At 35.4% G+C, this 17,530-nt stretch overlaps 2 protein-coding genes across 6 annotated transcripts in view; one reads left to right on the top strand and one right to left on the bottom strand.

Annotated features, from left to right (window-relative positions):
• Window positions 1-4,216, top strand: part of LOC131953509 (BTB/POZ domain-containing protein KCTD5) — a 59,304-nt gene extending 55,088 nt beyond the window's left edge. For all 4 annotated transcript variants that reach the window (XM_059316707.1, XM_059316706.1, XM_059316704.1 and 1 more), the window contains exons 5-7: window positions 264-359; window positions 1,339-1,461; window positions 1,571-4,216. In XM_059316707.1, the coding sequence (XP_059172690.1) occupies window positions 264-359; window positions 1,339-1,461; window positions 1,571-1,600 (249 nt within the window). In that variant the 3' untranslated portion in view covers window positions 1,601-4,216. The remainder of the gene's footprint in view (window positions 1-263; window positions 360-1,338; window positions 1,462-1,570) is intronic.
• A 217-nt stretch (window positions 4,217-4,433) lies between these two features.
• Window positions 4,434-17,530, bottom strand: LOC131953508 (3-phosphoinositide-dependent protein kinase 1). Of its 2 annotated transcripts, none has more exons than XM_059316703.1 (16): window positions 17,487-17,530; window positions 15,395-15,450; window positions 12,736-13,595; window positions 12,566-12,608; window positions 12,151-12,288; window positions 11,869-12,013; window positions 11,690-11,778; window positions 11,329-11,431; window positions 9,224-9,292; window positions 9,032-9,128; window positions 8,758-8,937; window positions 7,032-7,093; window positions 6,207-6,363; window positions 6,018-6,115; window positions 5,202-5,256; window positions 4,434-5,102 (listed from the first exon to the last, which is right to left on the bottom strand). In XM_059316703.1, the coding sequence occupies exons 3-16, from the start codon at window positions 13,525-13,527 to the stop codon at window positions 4,995-4,997; spliced, it is 2,136 nt and encodes a 711-aa protein (XP_059172686.1). In that variant the 5' UTR covers window positions 13,528-13,595; window positions 15,395-15,450; window positions 17,487-17,530; the 3' UTR covers window positions 4,434-4,994. The 2 variants fall into 2 exon arrangements, with proteins under 2 accessions (XP_059172686.1, XP_059172685.1); XM_059316702.1 differs by having other exon boundaries at window positions 17,304-17,527.

Raw genomic sequence — 17,530 nt, 5'->3', positions numbered from 1 at the left:
ACACAGCACTCAAATTACAGGTTTTCCATTTATATGGGCAGCTCCACACATTTGTTTACCTGCTGTGCTGATGTATTCAATTTAATACAGTGCTGCACTTAGGGTCAGGTGTATTCATTACATGCACCTAGGGTCAGGTGTATTCATTACATGCACCTAGGGTCAGGTGTATTCAATACAATACAATGTCTAGAGTCAGATAGCAATCCACTAATCAAAGGATCATGTTGTTTAGCTAAATGTACTGTCTGGTACCATTTCAGACCTTCATGAAGAATGTGTACAGAGTGATGCAGTGCTCGGGGCAGGAGCTCACACAGATGGTCTCTACAATTCCTGATGGCTGGAAATTTGAGCAGGTAAGACAGCTCTTAGCTCCTGAACCTAAAATCCCCATGCCCCTCAGCTAAATGAACACACAACAGACTCTCAGTGAAGAAATAAACACTACAAATCTAACAACAAATACATAATTTTATTATGTTAATTAACGTTTGTACATGAATTATCGCCAATACTTTAACTTAGTATGCTGGTCGTCCGTGTAGACCCTTCTTTCAGACATAGGTAGAATGCTGATTGTTGGAATTTTTAAAAAATCTTCTCATTGTAAATGATAAACACATGAAAAAATTTGGTTCATGGGTGCAGCCATGACAGGAACTTACGAGTCTAACAGTGCAGTTATAGCATTTTTGTACTTTTTAAACCTCCCATTTTTATGTAAGGACTGTATATCTGGGTTAAGGTGTCTAAGATTTGTCTGTCTGGAGAGTATAGATTTAATACCTGGGCAGATAAAGTGGTACCAAGGGTTCAAAGGGTTAAATCAAAGTTTTCTTATTTACAGCATTTAGACAGTCACTCCATTGATATTTTCTTATTTACAGCTCCTAAATATAGGCAGTCACTCCATTGATATTTTCTTATTTACAGCTCCTAAATATAGGCAGTCACTCCATTGATATTTTCTTATTTACAGCATATAGACAGTCACTCCATTGATATTTTCTAATTTACAGCTCCTAAATATAGGCAGTCACTCCATTGATATTTTCTTATTTACAGCTCCTAAATATAGGCAGTCACTCCATTGATATTTTCTAATTTACAGCTCCTAAATATAGGCAGTCACTCCATTGATATTTTCTTATTTACAGCTCCTAAATATAGGCAGTCACTCCATTGATATTTTCTTATTTACAGCATATAGACAGTCACTCCATTGATATTTTCTAATTTACAGCTCCTAAATATAGGCAGTCACTCCATTGATATTTTCTTATTTACAGCTCCTAAATATAGGCAGTCACTCCATTGATATTTTCTAATTTACAGCTCCTAAATATAGGCAGTCACTACAACTATGGATCTGAAGATCATGCAGAATTTTTGTTTGTTGTATCAAAGGAATGTCCCACAGTGGTCAATGGCACTGATGAACCCTCGGATAGGGCAAAGGTCAGTGGTGAATAATTATAAATTTAGCACATTTCTTCATTTTATTTTTTATTATACCAAACTGGCAAGAAGTGCATTTGGGAAAATAATTGTTAAAAATCTTTTGCAGGTATTACAGTTGAAAGGAACTAGAATTTGATTGTTGATTAGGATCTAGGATTTGATGAAAGTGGTGTCACAGACCCTTGTGTGCTCATTGGATCCAGAACACTGTGCACTAGAGCAGGAAGATGTTACTAAATATAACCACTTACACTCCTCCCCCACCTGGCACCCACCCCACCAGTGAGATGAAGTATTTGAATGTTTGGTGTTGTTTCTCCAGATGTGGTCAAGCACTAACTGTCTTTAGACTTAACCTGTACTGTTAGATGTCTGTACCTCCTTTGACTGGCTCCTACCTGCTGTATGGCTAGCGAAGGAGGAAAAAAAACAATTTGTGATAATCATAATGCTTTTAATCACAGTTCTTTTATCATTTCAAAACATGATTGTACACACACCAAATGAATAACAATCTCTTACTGGGCAATATCTCTTAGCTAATGTTTTAAACTGTAAATTTTCATTTTATCTCATATATCTGTATTTTAAAAACCTTTTGAATCATTTTCATATTTCAGTGCATTTGTTTTTGAATTAAATCCATTGTAAGTCATTTGTTACAGTCTGAAATCCATAAAAGATTGTAATTGTCTTAAAGTTGTTAAAATTGATTAGTTTGGTAATGAATGTAAACCAACTTGACATTAGGTTTTAAGAATAGGCTACTTAATATTTTGTCTCAGCAATCATTACCAATCTTACTTTCTTTTAATCATTACCAATCATTAAAAACATGGGAATTTAATCGATGCTACCCAGACTCTGATGTGTAGCAACTGATGGGGTTTAACTGTTTCATGTTTGATTGCAAGTGTAAAGCTGCACATGATTTTATGGCTACATTAGTGATAGCCAGCAAAGATTTTTTATTTTGATAAGGGAGGATGTTTCTTGTCTGCAACTTAACATTTTCTTGTTCGTAGCCAGTGGTTGGTTAAGCTGTTTTTTTTAAAGAGATATGCAATGTAAGAATAAGTGTAATGTAAGTAACTAGGTATTTTATACTTATTTTGTGTGTGTATCAATCCCAGTATCATTTGACAGAGGAATGCTCTAAAGGTTGTAAAAATTATTTTCTGTGTATATTTTTATGTCTATCACCTTGATAAAAAAATGATTCCTGAGAAAAGTACTTATGTGTTATCTGAATGTTAGCTTTAATGTTTATAGATTAAGCACATAGGAGTCATCCAGTAATGACATCTTTAAAAATCCTCTAGTTTGCCAGTTAAACATGCATTGTACACTTGTAGCCCCACATTGCCTAGTGATTTATTCTTTTTTCTCTTGTTTGTTATTAAATATTTAAAATTAGGATAGAAATACAAAATGTGTTGAAAATTTTTTTTTAACTATTTGAACCAGAACCTTTTTAGGTTATGTTCCCCAATGGCACATAAAATACATGAAGAGTTTGAATGGTTTTAGTGCATATTAAAAGGTTTTAGAAATTATTTCCTGCATTTGTAGTCAGCATAAAGTCATATGGCCCCCATTTCAGTAACCTTGATTACTTACAGCAAGGGTACGAGTTACCTTTAACCCACTGCCATTTAAATTTCTACATTGTATTAGATACTTTTTGCTTGTTGTATAAAGTATTTTAATGTTAACTTTTAGCATGTGGTTGTCTAAATGGATTCTTTATTTAGAGGTCATTTATGGATTACCCCATAACTAACAACCAGAACTATTTTTATATTTACTAAAATGCCAGGCCACTCTTAAAGTATAGTCATTGGTTGTAATTGAGTAAAGTATAATGTACTGGGCTGCATTATAGTATTATGAACCAAACCATATGTCAGTTTGTGTGAAAAGTTGCATGCACCAGCCATTGGAACATGCAAATGTCTTAACAATCTCTGAGTGTGGCCTTTGGAATGTCTACAATAGCCATATTTCTCCTCCCACTCTTTAATTATTCTGTAAAAAAGTTTTTTTCCAAAAGGTTGTACATTTTTTTTTAAAAATGTTTGTATCTGACTCAAAATGCTTAATTAGTTTTGAAATAATAAATAAAAAGAATTTTCATAATAGAGAACTATTGGGGGGAGTATTGAAAAGGATGGCATAAATCTGAGAGGAAGGAAGTGGTACACCTGTGTTCAGTTAACAACTAAAACACAGCAAACTTCAAAACTAAATACCTAAATGAAACAAGTGCTGGTAACTATGAGTCAGGTAGAGAATATATTTCTCATTATCTATAGAATGCAAAGGATGTAAATATTGTAATCTATGTCTATCCTGCCATAAATATTCACTTTATAAATCTGATGAATTGTATATGCAAAGAATTATTGATACTTTTGTACACCTGTCTGATCCCATAGATTTGTCTAGCACTCCTTTTCAAACAAGCTTTAGGACATACCATTAGTATCTCAAAAAAAATTTCTAATGGCACTTATGACAGCAGCTTGCCTCAGTTGTATTTGAAAATTGTTGGGGCTGGCATTTTTTTTAAAACTTTCATCATACAAGTGCCTATACTACATTTTTTTTTTATTGCAAAAATATTCAACCATTTTTTTTTAAGCCAAAACAAACAAAAAAAACTTCAGCTAGGTTTTTCCAAGATAAGACATTTTTGCTGTTGTTTCTTTCAAAATGTGACTAAAGTTTAATAAATGTTTGATGTGCTTCATCTTTTCATTAAACACTTAAAATAGTTGACTTTGTACATGCTTATTATTATTACCCCAACCATGAAAGTTGATTGGGACTCCCAGACATGGCCATTACAGAACTTTCCAAATGGCATAAAATCAGGCTTAGATTCCTCCAACAATAAAAAATCTCCTGCCCCATTGTCAGGCCTCCAGTAGTTATAAATAGTTCACGAAAATGCCTACAACATGACTGAAAAAAGAACATTTATTCATCACATTTGCACTAAATATAAATTAGTTTATTTATCCTGTAAATATTTCAGGTGGAAACAATTTCACCTTTATTTTAAAAAGATGAGAAAGGTATCTATCAAAGATAAGTGATCACCTTAAGAAGATTGGAACATTTTAAAAATCATATACATTTTTACACAACCATGTACATTTTATCCAGAGTAAAGCGCTATCACCAGCTCAAGCAGCAAGATCTGCTACCTGATTGTGGAATAAATAGTTGCAACATGCGTCTTCAATAATTACATGTGTATTGCATATCCTATGACGGTTCAACACTCACAGTATTGCTGGAGCAAACCATCATTTATCTACACACATCCAACTATACAAATTATTTTCATTTAAAACTCAAGCTTCCATATACACTAAAAATAACATTAAATCAAAGTGAAATCACATACATTAATTAAATTCAAATTCTCAATTATTTGAAAGTGTAGATTTGTTGAGTACTGGTGTTTCATATCATACATACACCTTATGGAAAAAGTAAAGCACATGATATGGTCTATGAAGTTATTTCTTGCCATTTTCATCATAATATTTGTTCCAGATTTCTTGAATTTTCTGGACCCACTGTTGAGCATCTGGAGATCGACTTTCAAGATAATATGTTCTGTTGGGCTAGAGGCAAGAAAATTGACATTATTCCCTTATCAAATGACACGCTTCACAACTAACTGACATTTTTACAAGTTTTAAAAAGAAATATAAAGAACTTACTGTATGAACAAAAAATATTTTGAAATTTTTGGCCTCTGGTCGAAGATATTTTGACCTGTATAGACAAAGCCTTATATAGTGAGCAAACAGTGGAAGACCATGACAGGGATAAGATTATGCAATAACATTTTGATACAACATTAGAAATTAGGCAAACAGCTTGTCACTAATGTACGCTCCATGTTGGGACCCTATAAATTCCTAAAACACAGAAGCTACTTTCATTTACTTTATATTTTCATAACAAGTATTATAACAAATAGTTTTACTACCATATTTTAAATTTTGTTTTAAAGTATCCGAGACATTTGTGATAGCAGTCAAACGCTGCAGCACAACAAAAATTTAGTGATTTGATTTTTAGATGGTTCAAAATCTGAAATCCATTTTATAGGAAGTAAATATTGTGTTTGTTCATCTAATCAATAGTTATTCATCTAATCCATAAATGACTGGCAATCTCATTCCCTTTTTCAAGGAACACAAAAATAACATAAGGCTGTATGCTTTTGTCAATCATCTTTTTGACCCTCATTGACTAGAGGTTGTGATAAGTACCCCCTCAGTAAGCAAGCAATGCAGCAGTGGAGCAGATGAGGACATCCATCATAAAGGACATTTAAAACCTTCTGCACTATCTGGAGCTCAGCAGCAATGTCTTCACAAAAACCAGAGTTTACTCAAGTTAAAATATTACATTTGTGAAACTAAGTTGTTTTTTTATTTCTTATTGTCTGAACAAAACAATAAGATCTACAACATTTAAATAAACACCACAGTTGACCACACACAAGCCACAATTTATACTGGGCTTACCATGGTATCTCTCCTTTGAGTACTTTATTATGGGCATCAACATAGTACAAATGTGGTCCCTCTGTCAATAACAACATTCTTTTCCTGGCAAACAATCCCTGAAAATTTCAAATAACATAATGGCATATTTCTTCAAGCAATGTTTTTTCTCACCTTACATTTAGCATCCAAATCAAAATGTATTCCTACCTTCCTTTTGTCAACAAAGCCCTGCCTTATGATCAGGTTGTCCTCAACAAACTGATGAAAAGGGTTTTCCTCCCTTTGCTTTCTTAACTTCTCTTTTCTCTCTTCATCTTCTGCCTGGCTCAATATCCTTATTGGAAGCTCTTCAACCTCAGGAGATCTAAATTTTTAAAAAATCACTTAAAGTTTGAAAAATAAAGCAGGAGTGATCTCCGCTAAACATTTTCAAATATTCTTATTCAACACTATGGGGGTGGATTTTTAATCTTTTTTAATACTTAAACTTTTTTTTAAATAGAATAGAATATAGTAGAAAACGGCATTGCGCACCAAGTCAACAGCAAACAATGTGTGTATAATAGTGCGGATTATAAGTACTTTATAAATTCATATGCATTTCAGGTCAACAGAAATTACTCAAAATTTGATTAAAGGAAGAGAATTAGATCTTTAACTTAGTGAAATTTTGCCACACTGTCTATCTGAAACAGTAGTCAAGTTATAGGCTTTTGAAAAATAGAAAGTAGAGTAAGTTCCACTTCCTGTTATTGGAAATCGCTGAAAAGTTGATATAGAACTACAGATTTGATATAGTACTTATAAATGAAATTTCATCAACCTAGCTGTAACGGTACTGAAGTTATCGTGTTCACAGATATACACACACACAGACATATGGACAAAATTGCAAAACTATGTCCTTCCGACTCAGGTAGGTGTAAACAGTCAAGATTTATGAAAATCTCAATTTTAATTTTTTTCCTCTATACTTTGTATAAGAGAAACTAATGCAGGTGAGTTGTAGTGTAGCAAAAAAAAAAGTCTCACGTGGATCCATCCACTGACTGTCCTGTGATTATCTCTGCCAGACGCTGATCATCAAAACCAGTCTGAAATTTTTTTATTTATATAGTTTTTTTTATAAACAGAAAATATTTATCAGTGTATACAAGAGTCTTATCTTAGAACTCCTTTTAAGAATGTAATAATTAAAATAAAGTAACCATCTATAGAGAACAATTATATAAAATGATATGCAAAATGAAAGAAATATAGTCAGCTATAATCTTGTTCTAAACAAATATTCTTCAAATAAGTACACTGACAAGATCCCACTCCTTTTTAAGTTACATAAAAATTTGAACATCTCAAAAAGAAATATTAAAATAAATTATTGCTTGACAACAACCATGAAAACTAATAACATAACAGCCAAAATTCAATGTTTCTTTTTCAAATAACATCAAACCATATTACCTCAACTTAAGCAGTAGGTAAATGACTAAAGGAGTTTAAAGATGGCATGTAATTATAAAAATTAGTTCAGTTTCAACACAGAATAAGTGGGAAAATGACTAAAGGAGTTTACTGATGACATGTAAATACAAACATTAGTTCTGTTTAAACACAATGAAACCTGGCAACAGGAAATCACCTCATTAAAAAATTGTTAAACAAAAAAAAAAACCAACTCAGAATTCATCAGCTTTATACAATGCTGTGAAGGAAGAATTTCATCAACACTCTTTAAAAACATTAGATAGGCAGATCAAAGTATTTGAAAAGTGTTTATTTAGACTGAGATAGTAAACCCCAGTTGAATGAGACCAAGACAAGTGCTCAGCTGACTAAAACAACTTGTCTAAATGAAAGCCCACCCTCTGTTCCCGGCCAAGAGAAGAGCTCAGCTGACTAAAACAACTTGTCTAAATGAAAGCCCACCCTCTGTTCCCGGCCAAGAGAAGAGCTCAGCTGACTAAAACAACTTGTCTAAATGAAAGCCCACCCTCTGTTCCTGGCCAAGAGAAGAGCTCAGCTGACTAAAACAACTTGTCTAAATGAAAGCCCACCCTCTGTTCCCGGCCAAGAGAAGAGCTCAGCTGACTAAAACAACTTGTCTAAATGAAAGCCCACCCTCTGTTCCCGGCCAAGAGAAGAGCTCAGCTGACTAAAACAACTTGTCTAAATGAAAGCCCACCCTCTGTTCCTGGCCAAGAGAAGAGCTCAGCTGACTAAAACAACTTGTCTAAATGAAAGCCCACCCTCTGTTCCCGGCCAAGAGAAGAGCTCAGCTGACTAAAACAACTTGTCTAAATGAAAGCCCACCCTCTGTTCCCGGCCAAGAGAAGAGCTCAGCTGACTAAAACAACTTGTCTAAATGAAAGCCCACCCTCTGTTCCTGGCCAAGAGAAGAGCTCAGCTGACTAAAACAACTTGTCTAAATGAAAGCCCACCCTCTGTTCCCGGCCAAGAGAAGAGCTCAGCTGACTAAAACAACTTGTCTAAATGAAAGCCCACCCTCTGTTCCCGGCCAAGAGAAGAGCTCAGCTGACTAAAACAACTTGTCTAAATGAAAGCCCACCCTCTGTTCCTGGCCAAGAGAAGAGCTCAGCTGACTAAAACAACTTGTCTAAATGAAAGCCCACCCTCTGTTCCCGGCCAAGAGAAGAGCTCAGCTGACTAAAACAACTTGTCTAAATGAAAGCCCACCCTCTGTTCCCGGCCAAGAGAAGAGCTCAGCTGACTAAAACAACTTGTCTAAATGAAAGCCCACCCTCTGTTCCTGGCCCCAGAATTCTGGGTTGCTGGCTGTGGCAGGTAAATATGGCATCAGACGAGGAGGTGCAGTGTCTGGCAAACTCTCCCAATTGATGCCCTCAAAAAAGGGGTGATTCTTCAGGCCCTTCATGCCATCTGGTTGTATCATACCCAGGCGTTCTGTTGGCTCCAAAACCTTTCAAGATAGAAAATAAAATCTGCTGTCTTATATCAACCAATAGAGTGGAATAAAACGTTAAGAAAAGTAATCATTAACAAATCTCAATTACCAACAGCTTTGCAACTAAATCCTTAGCCAGTGGGGGAAACCCTTCAGGGCAATCATATTCCACTTTGACAATCTTTTGAAACGTTTGATATTCATTGCTGCCAAAAAAAAAAAGAAAATAGAAAAAACTTTTTTTCTATGTCAATTAGAGTAAGATTGAACATTAAGAACTTGTAAAAAGAAAACATCCTACCCTGATCTAAAAGGCATGGATCCTGAAAGACACTGGTAAATTATGCAGCCCAAAGCCCAAAGGTCAGACCTGAGATAAAACAACAATGTAATAAAATTAGTACCCACCCATAGTTGGCTGTATGGTTGACAACAACAGAACTAGTTGTACCCACCCATAGTTGGCTGTATGGTTGACAACAACAGAACTAGTTGTACCCACCCATAGTTGGCTCTATGGTTGACAACAACAGAACTAGTTGTACCCACCCATAGTTGGCTCTATGGTTGACAACAACAGAACTAGTTGTACCCACCCATAGTTGGGTTGACAACAACAGAACTAGTTGTACCCACCCATAGTTGGCTCTATGGTTGACAACAACAGAACTAGTTGTACCCACCCATAGTTGGGTTGACAACAACAGAACTAGTTGTACCCACCCATAGTTGGGTTGACAACAACAGAACTAGTTGTACCCACCCATAGTTGGCTGTATGGTTGACAACAACAGAACTAGTTGTACCCACCCATAGTTGGCTCTATGGTTGACAACAACAGAACTAGTTGTACCCACCCATAGTTGGCTCTATGGTTGACAACAACAGAACTAGTTGTACCCACCCATAGTTGGCTCTATGGTTGACAACAACAGAACTAGTTGTACCCACCCATAGTTGGGTTGACAACAACAGAACTAGTTGTACCCACCCAAAGTTGGCTGTATGGTTGACAACAACAGAACTAGTTGTACCCACCCATAGTTGGCTGTATGGTTGACAACAACAGAACTAGTTGTACCCACCCATAGTTGGGTTGACAACAACAGAACAAGTTGTACCCACCCATAGTTGGCTCTATGGTTGACAACAACAGAACTAGTTGTACCCACCCATAGTTGGCTGTATGGTTGACAACAACAGAACTAGTTGTACCCACCCAAAGTTGGCTGTATGGTTGACAACAACAGAACTAGTTGTACCCACCCATAGTTGGCTGTATGGTTGACAACAACAGAACTAGTTGTACCCACCCAAAGTTGGCTGTATGGTTGACAACAACAGAACTAGTTGTACCCACCCATAGTTGGCTGTATGGTTGACAACAACAGAACTAGTTGTACCCACCCATAGTTGGGTTGACAACAACAGAACTAGTTGTACCCACCCATAGTTGGCTGTATGGTTGACAACAACAGAACTAGTTGTACCCACCCATACTTGGGTTGACAACAACAGAACTAGTTGTACCCACCCATAGTTGGCTCTATGGTTGACAACAACAGAACTAGTTGTACCCACCCATAGTTGGCTCTATGGTTGACAACAACAGAACTAGTTGTACCCACCCATAGTTGGCTCTATGGTTGACAACAACAGAACTAGTTGTACCCACCCATAGTTGGCTCTATGGTTGACAACAACAGAACTAGTTGTACCCACCCATAGTTGGCTGTATGGTTGACAACAACAGAACTAGTTGTACCCACCCATAGTTGGCTCTATGGTTGACAACAACAGAACTAGTTGTACCCACCCATAGTTGGCTCTATGGTTGACAACAACAGAACTAGTTGTACCCACCCATAGTTGGCTGTATGGTTGACAACAACAGAACTAGTTGTACCCACCCATAGATGGCTCTATGGTTGACAACAACAGAACTAGTTGTACCCACCCATAGTTGGGTTGACAACAACAGAACTAGTTGTACCCACCCATACTTGGGTTGACAACAACAGAACTAGTTGTACCCACCCATAGTTGGCTCTATGGTTGACAACAACAGAACTAGTTGTACCCACCCATACTTGGGTTGACAACAACAGAACTAGTTGTACCCACCCATAGTTGGCTCTATGGTTGACAACAACAGAACTAGTTGTACCCACCCATAGTTGGCTCTATGGTTGACAACAACAGAACTAGTTGTACCCACCCATAGTTGGCTCTATGGTTGACAACAACAGAACTAGTTGTACCCACCCATAGTTGGCTCTATGGTTGACAACAACAGAACTAGTTGTACCCACCCATAGTTGGCTGTATGGTTGACAACAAGAGAACTAGTTGTACCCACCCATAGTTGGCTCTATGGTTGACAACAACAGAACTAGTTGTACCCACCCATAGTTGGCTGGAAGGTTATTCAGAACTTCTGGAGATACATATTCAGCTGTACCAACAAATGAATTTTTTCGCTTTGCATCTTCTTTACTATGATCATTTCCTAATAATAAATCAAAAGTACTGATTTAAATTGAAGTTAAAGATTTAGTTCACATTGAAACAATCTATAACTGAATTTAATAAAACAAGATTTAAATTGATGTTAAAAATTTAGTTCACATTGAAACAATCTATAACTGAATTTAATAAAACAAGATTTAAATTGAAGTTAAAGATTTAGTTCACATTGAAACAATCTATAACTGAATTTAATTAAACAAACTACTGTCCTACTATAAATGTTTTCTATGAGACAAACCAGTATTGGCCAGAAGTTTAGCTGTGCCAAAATCTGTAATTTTGATATGCATGTCTTCACCTAACAGGATGTTCTCAGGCTTTAAATCCCTGGTGTCAAATAGGAAATAAATATTTCAACTTAAAACTATTCATTTACAACTTTCTTACAAGTCAAGTTTTACAGATTACTTTGCATACCTGTGAATAATTCCTAGACTTTGCAAATATTCTAAAGCAAGAACAATTTCTGCTGAGTAAAACTTAGTACAGGGTACATCAAAGACTGAAAGCTTGTGGAGGTACATCAGAAGTTCACCATTGCGAGCATATGTTAAAACATAGTCTTTTCATAAGGAAAATTCATAAGGCAAATTTGTCAGTTTATGTGCAAGTAAAAAAGAAAACCTTTAAGTACATTTTAAAAATATACTTATGGGTTACAGTTGAAAGGTTTAAAAACAAAAGGAAAAACAAGGATACAGAGTCTTTCAGAGTCCTGAAACGTGTAGGCCAGCTTGATAAAGAAAGGGTGTTCAAGCTTCATTAGTATTTCCTTTTCCCGCATCACAAAATGAGTTTTCCTTTCTCTTATCAAGTGTTTTTTATCACATACTTTTACTGAAAAAATCATTGAAATAGAAGCAAATAAATATTTGGTATTTTATTAAACTAATTTTTAATCCACTAGTTTTACTGTACAATAAAACAACTAATTATCAACACATCAACTACAGAAGATTGTTCAGTATATCTAAAATCAAAAAGAGACCCAACACATGTCAATGGGGGAAGGGTAAAAAAAAATGTGTTCATTGACATCACAAATGGATGGCCCGTATAGCCAATGAATAAACAGGACCCACAACAAACACAGGTGTGGTGTTGAGTTACATACTTGCATATTCTCTTTGAGTACTAACTTCTTTAGCAAGATACACCTGCAACAGAAAATACAGCATAATATCAAGAACCTTGACGATATAATGAATGAACATATAATCTGAAATAGTTCAAAGTCATAAGAATCCATGCGTGGCAGAAGGAATACAATGCTGCAGTACTTACAGTTGAGTAAGAGCCTTCTCCAATAACTTTTCCAAATATAAAGTCATTTGGTGTTTTCTTAGCTTTGGGCTTAGCTACAGAGTGTGTAGGATCAGACGTGTCAACTGATGAGGACGACTGCTCTATCACACTGTTTGTCAAGGTTTTTTCTTTAGAACTAGATGGGGAACTAGCTTTCTTGTCATCTTGCTGGGAATTATTTGAACGATCCACATTAATATTATTTCCCACTGGAGTCACCTCTAAGGGCAGCTGTGATGGCGGCAAGGTAATCCGAGGTCCTTCAACAAGATGATTAATTAATGAGCCTGGATGAAACTGATGATTCTCCTTATTTTCTGCCATAGTTTCAGGGTCTTGGGATTTTAAATTGCCATCAATGCCTCCACTGCCCTGAGTATTGCCAGTGATGCCCTTATCCAGCAATGAGAATCCTTGAGATATTTTAGCCATATGTGAGCCAGTATCAGAGCAATCTTCAATAGCTGCTGGGGTTAAAACAGGTTGAGTTTTAGCACAGATGGACTCAATGGGTCCATAGATTGGATGCTTATTGTCAACTTTCTCAACATCCATGTTGGAGTTGTATAGATCTTCTTTCACTGAATCAATGTATTCAAAGGATTCATTTAAACTATTTACACATTTTCCTTTCTCTGAGCTGTCTATTTTGGGTTTTAGCGTAATGGTTCTAACATCATCAGTTTTGCATTCCTGTACACTTTCAACAGACTGACTGTGTATATTGTACAGTAGAGACTGCTGCTGACTTATTGGTTCTGGGCTCTCCATTGATTCATGTACCAAATTAGCAAGTACAAATTCTCATTTCCTCCATGATCATTTAATTGTGAAGAGTTCTGAAAAATAATTTTCTTGACAGCTTATCAAATACATTACAAAAGGTGTGTGTGTATGAAGGAGTTAACATGTAGGCCTATCACTAGCACAATACATTTCAAACATAGACAAGTGTTGTATAATACTTGTAATTCAATCTAGTAGATCTTCAATCATGTGCAAGACTGTTTTTATTAGATCTAGATCTAGTACTAGTAGATTTTCAACTTGGAGTGCAAATAAGTGGAATGCCAGTGTTGTAAAATATGTAGGACTAATTCATTACTTATTGATAAATAAGGGCCTAGCTAACTAGTCTAAGTCTAAATTTTAAACCTTAAATAAATTTAGGTCTCAAAATAAAACAATTAATATTTCACTTATATTAGATTCATAGATTCTATGAGCAGATAAGTAGTGGGCCTAAGAAAGAAGACAAGTACTGAGTACTCTGTTTTGTAGATTTAGCCAGTCTAGTCTAGTACCAGATCACTGCAATGTAATGTGTTTCATTTCAGTTCAACACCAGTTGTTCCAAGTTGTCAGCATTCTCAGAATAAATCACAAGTTAAATAACTTTCATCAGGCCTGATTTTTTTGAAAACAAAATATGCTTCGATCTAGATTCTAGAGTAGAATCTAACCATTATATAAAAATAGACTGAATAGACACTCGACTAGAATCTAGAATTGTAAGAAAAGAATACTCTAGATTTCTGGATCTAGACTCTAGATCTAGATCTAGATTAGTTAGATTTTAGACCTAGAGAATAGGATCTAGATTCTCGACTACAATGTAGATTATTTTATAGATCTAGTTCAATATAGATCTAGAATCTAGATCTGTCTAGGTTCTAGATCTAGATTTCTACTATCACTATTAGAAAATTCTGTAAATTAGAGTGGTTTCTCCTGAATCTCTGACTATAATTTACCACAAAAAAAACATGGCTATACTAATTTTTACTTATTGAAAAGTTTTAACAAAATTGTTTAAAAACAGGTAGATCTAGTCTAAATCTAAAGAGCTAGATCTAAATCTACATGAATGAATTTTTTTTAATTTGAAACATAGGGAGGGCCTAGGGTAATCTCACGATATAGCGTCGAAAATTATCCAGTAATGTTTCATTGTTTGTTGAGTTTCGTAAACAGTTGTTACTGTAGTGTAAACAATAGTTTATTTGCCCATTGAAATAAAAAGTGCACTAAATAAATGTTTTAATTTAATCTAAAGTTTAATTGGCAACAATTAGATATGGTAGATTTAAATATTATTAATAAACTTGTGTGTAGTAATTTATGTTCTTTTAAGAAACAGAAAAAAACTTGCAGAAAATTTGCGACAACTAGATTTTAGATCTAGTAAAATAAAACGATTAGATTTTACTAAAGTTAAAAGTAGTTAAGAAGAACTAGAACAATGTTTAGCAGCAGCGATAATTAGCACATACACTTAAAATAATTAGAAATACAAAATAATTAGCAAAACGGTGTTTAAAATGCAACTAAAATCAATCTAAGCACATTTTTAAACATTGTGTATTGAAAATAATATGGTGCCAAATAAATGAAAGTTTACATTATTTCCGGTGGTTTCAGGAACAGAGTTACAGACTACGCTATGGATTTACTGTTTTTTACTGTTGTACCATTCCGGAATAATAACCGATGCTATATCATGATATTACCGGCCTAGATCTAGATCTAAATGATAAATCCTCATAAAAATGTGAAATAATTAGTAATAATAATTAGGCTACTAAAATTTAATGGGTCACCTTTATTTCACATTAATAGCCTCGACAATTTTACGTACCTATAATGATTTTGCTGTCTGTCACTCTATCTGTCACTCTGTTGGGAACGCTTTTACTATAGAGAAAACAAAGTTAAAACATTAATAGTAATAACAGTAATACAGAAAATGAAACATATAGTAGGAAATATTCTAAAGCTGGGAAAGTACACAAAATAATATGACCTCATTGATTCTCAAGTAAACAATAAATTAAAAAGCCAATGCCGAAAAAATACACAATAGTAATGACATCATCGATACTCTATAATAAAAACACTGGCATTACCACATAATTCATTTGTCTAATCTTACAAGTGGTTTGCATGCAGAGTTTCTTTCATGCATCTTCCACCAAAGAACATCTACCACCCCCCAGAACAAAAAACAATCTATATAAAAAATATATACTTTTACCCATGTCAGCCCCCCCCCCTCAAAATGCATAGTGCTTCCTCCCCCCCCTGAAGAAAAAAGTCTGAAAGAAACACTATCTCTATGATTGAGGTTTAGCAAACAAAAGTAGGAGACAGGTCTATATTATAGAAGTGTCTACCTTTAATCTATATCATCTACAAATGCGACCAGTGTTTCTTTCAGACTCTTTCCTGCCCGGAAGGGGTACTTGAAAGTTTTCGGCCACTGGTAAAAGTATGTTTTCTATATAAATTCTATTTCGTTGAAGGGGACGGTAGACAAAATTCGTGGTGAGTGGGGATGGCTGTCTGCCTGGCAACCGAGCCCCCCCCCCCCCCCCTTCCCACGTAGAGTGGCATGAAAGAAACTCTAAAAGCGACTTTTGTCATGTTTGAGATTAGGTGCAAGGTTTAGGGGTATGGCTACTACTATATTTAGTATCAATGTGCAGTAACTACATGTAGATCAAGCTTAAATCCTTTACAATGCTGATTCTGGATAAAAATCCATTTTCAATGTCATTTTTCGTTTCCGGTTAAATTTTAAGTTGAGGTAGTGATTTTGGTTTTGAGAAATAGACAACACTATCAACCTAGCGCTCGATGCATATCTCCCTCAAAGGGCCATTTATCTCATATTTAATAATAGTCTAGATCTATCTAGACCTAAATCTTTAATCTAGATTTTTAGCTATACTTGCTAGATCTAGATTCTATTAAGAATGTAAGATTAACTATTTTAAATTTTAACAAAGTTTTACTAAGATTTATTAAGATGTGTAGATGAGATGTACTAGAAGAGTGGCTGTGCCCAGCTAACAAGTCTCATAGCCCGAGCGTTCAAACTCAAAACGTTTTGACTTTTGGTTAAGCAACCATGAGCTTTACCGACTGGACCACACCAACCCCAAGATCTAGAACTATACTACTAACTAGACCTAGTATAGATTTTGTAGATTCTAGATCTATAGGCCTATTTATAATAATATTAGTATATTAGTTAGTATTTAGTTACTTAGATCTAGAAATCCAGATCTAGAGGTTCTAGAATCTAGACCAGGGGTCTCCGGATGCGGCCCGCAATGTCCTCTCATCCGGCCCGCTGAGATCTTTTTGTCCACGGAAAAAACGTTTGTTGGTGATGGGTGAGGAACTTTGCCCAGAAAAATCAAAGACATGCCTGTAAGAAACTGCCCCCCCCCCCCTCCCCGAACTAAAATTTGATAGTTAATGCGGCCCTCGGACTGAAAAGTTTGGAGACCCCTGATCTAGACTATAATATTAATTACTATTCTAGCTACTACAGCTAGACTCTACTAGATTACTAGATTTTCTAGAGTCTAGCTAGACTCTAGACTACTCTAGCTAGACTCTAGACCTAGACTAGATCTAGATCTCTAGATATAGATCTAGATCTCTTAAATCTTTCGACTTTAAGTCTTTTAGTCTTAGAGATCTAGATTTCTAGACTCCACTTTTACACAAAAATAACAGGGAAAAACATTGTTAACTACTTTTGAAATAATGGATTAGAGTAGAGAAACAAAACTGTGACTTGATCTAGACCTAGAATCTAGAAGTCTAGATCTAGTCTAAGTACTAAGTAAGTAAGTATGACACAGTTGCACTGGTTGACTGAACTAGATATCAGATAGAGATCTAGAGACTAGTCTATAAATACGGGGTAATCAAACAACCCGACTCATTCATTATTTCCTTCTCGAAACCGTTGTGCGCAAGC

Source organism: Physella acuta, unplaced genomic scaffold (assembly GCF_028476545.2).
Source record: "Physella acuta isolate Inbredline_101_S28 unplaced genomic scaffold, ASM2847654v3 ptg000927l, whole genome shotgun sequence".
NCBI lineage: Eukaryota > Metazoa > Mollusca > Gastropoda > Physidae > Physella > Physella acuta.
Note: the sequence above shows the minus strand (reverse complement) of the source record. Positions and strands in the feature narration are given on the sequence as shown.

What these genes read in the sequence shown, in the direction of transcription:
- LOC131953508 (XM_059316703.1), bottom strand. Translation starts at nt 13,527, where the DNA reads ATGGAGAGCCCAGAACCAATAAGTCAGCAGCAGTCTCTACTGTACAAT. An exon ending in TACTCAAAGAGAATATGCAA is followed by an intron (nt 12,289 to 12,565) that starts GTATGTAACTCA and finishes TGATTTTTTCAG; the next exon opens with TAAAAGTATGTGATAAAAAA. An exon ending in AGTCTAGGAATTATTCACAG is followed by an intron (nt 11,779 to 11,868) that starts GTATGCAAAGTA and finishes ATTTGACACCAG; the next exon opens with GGATTTAAAGCCTGAGAACA.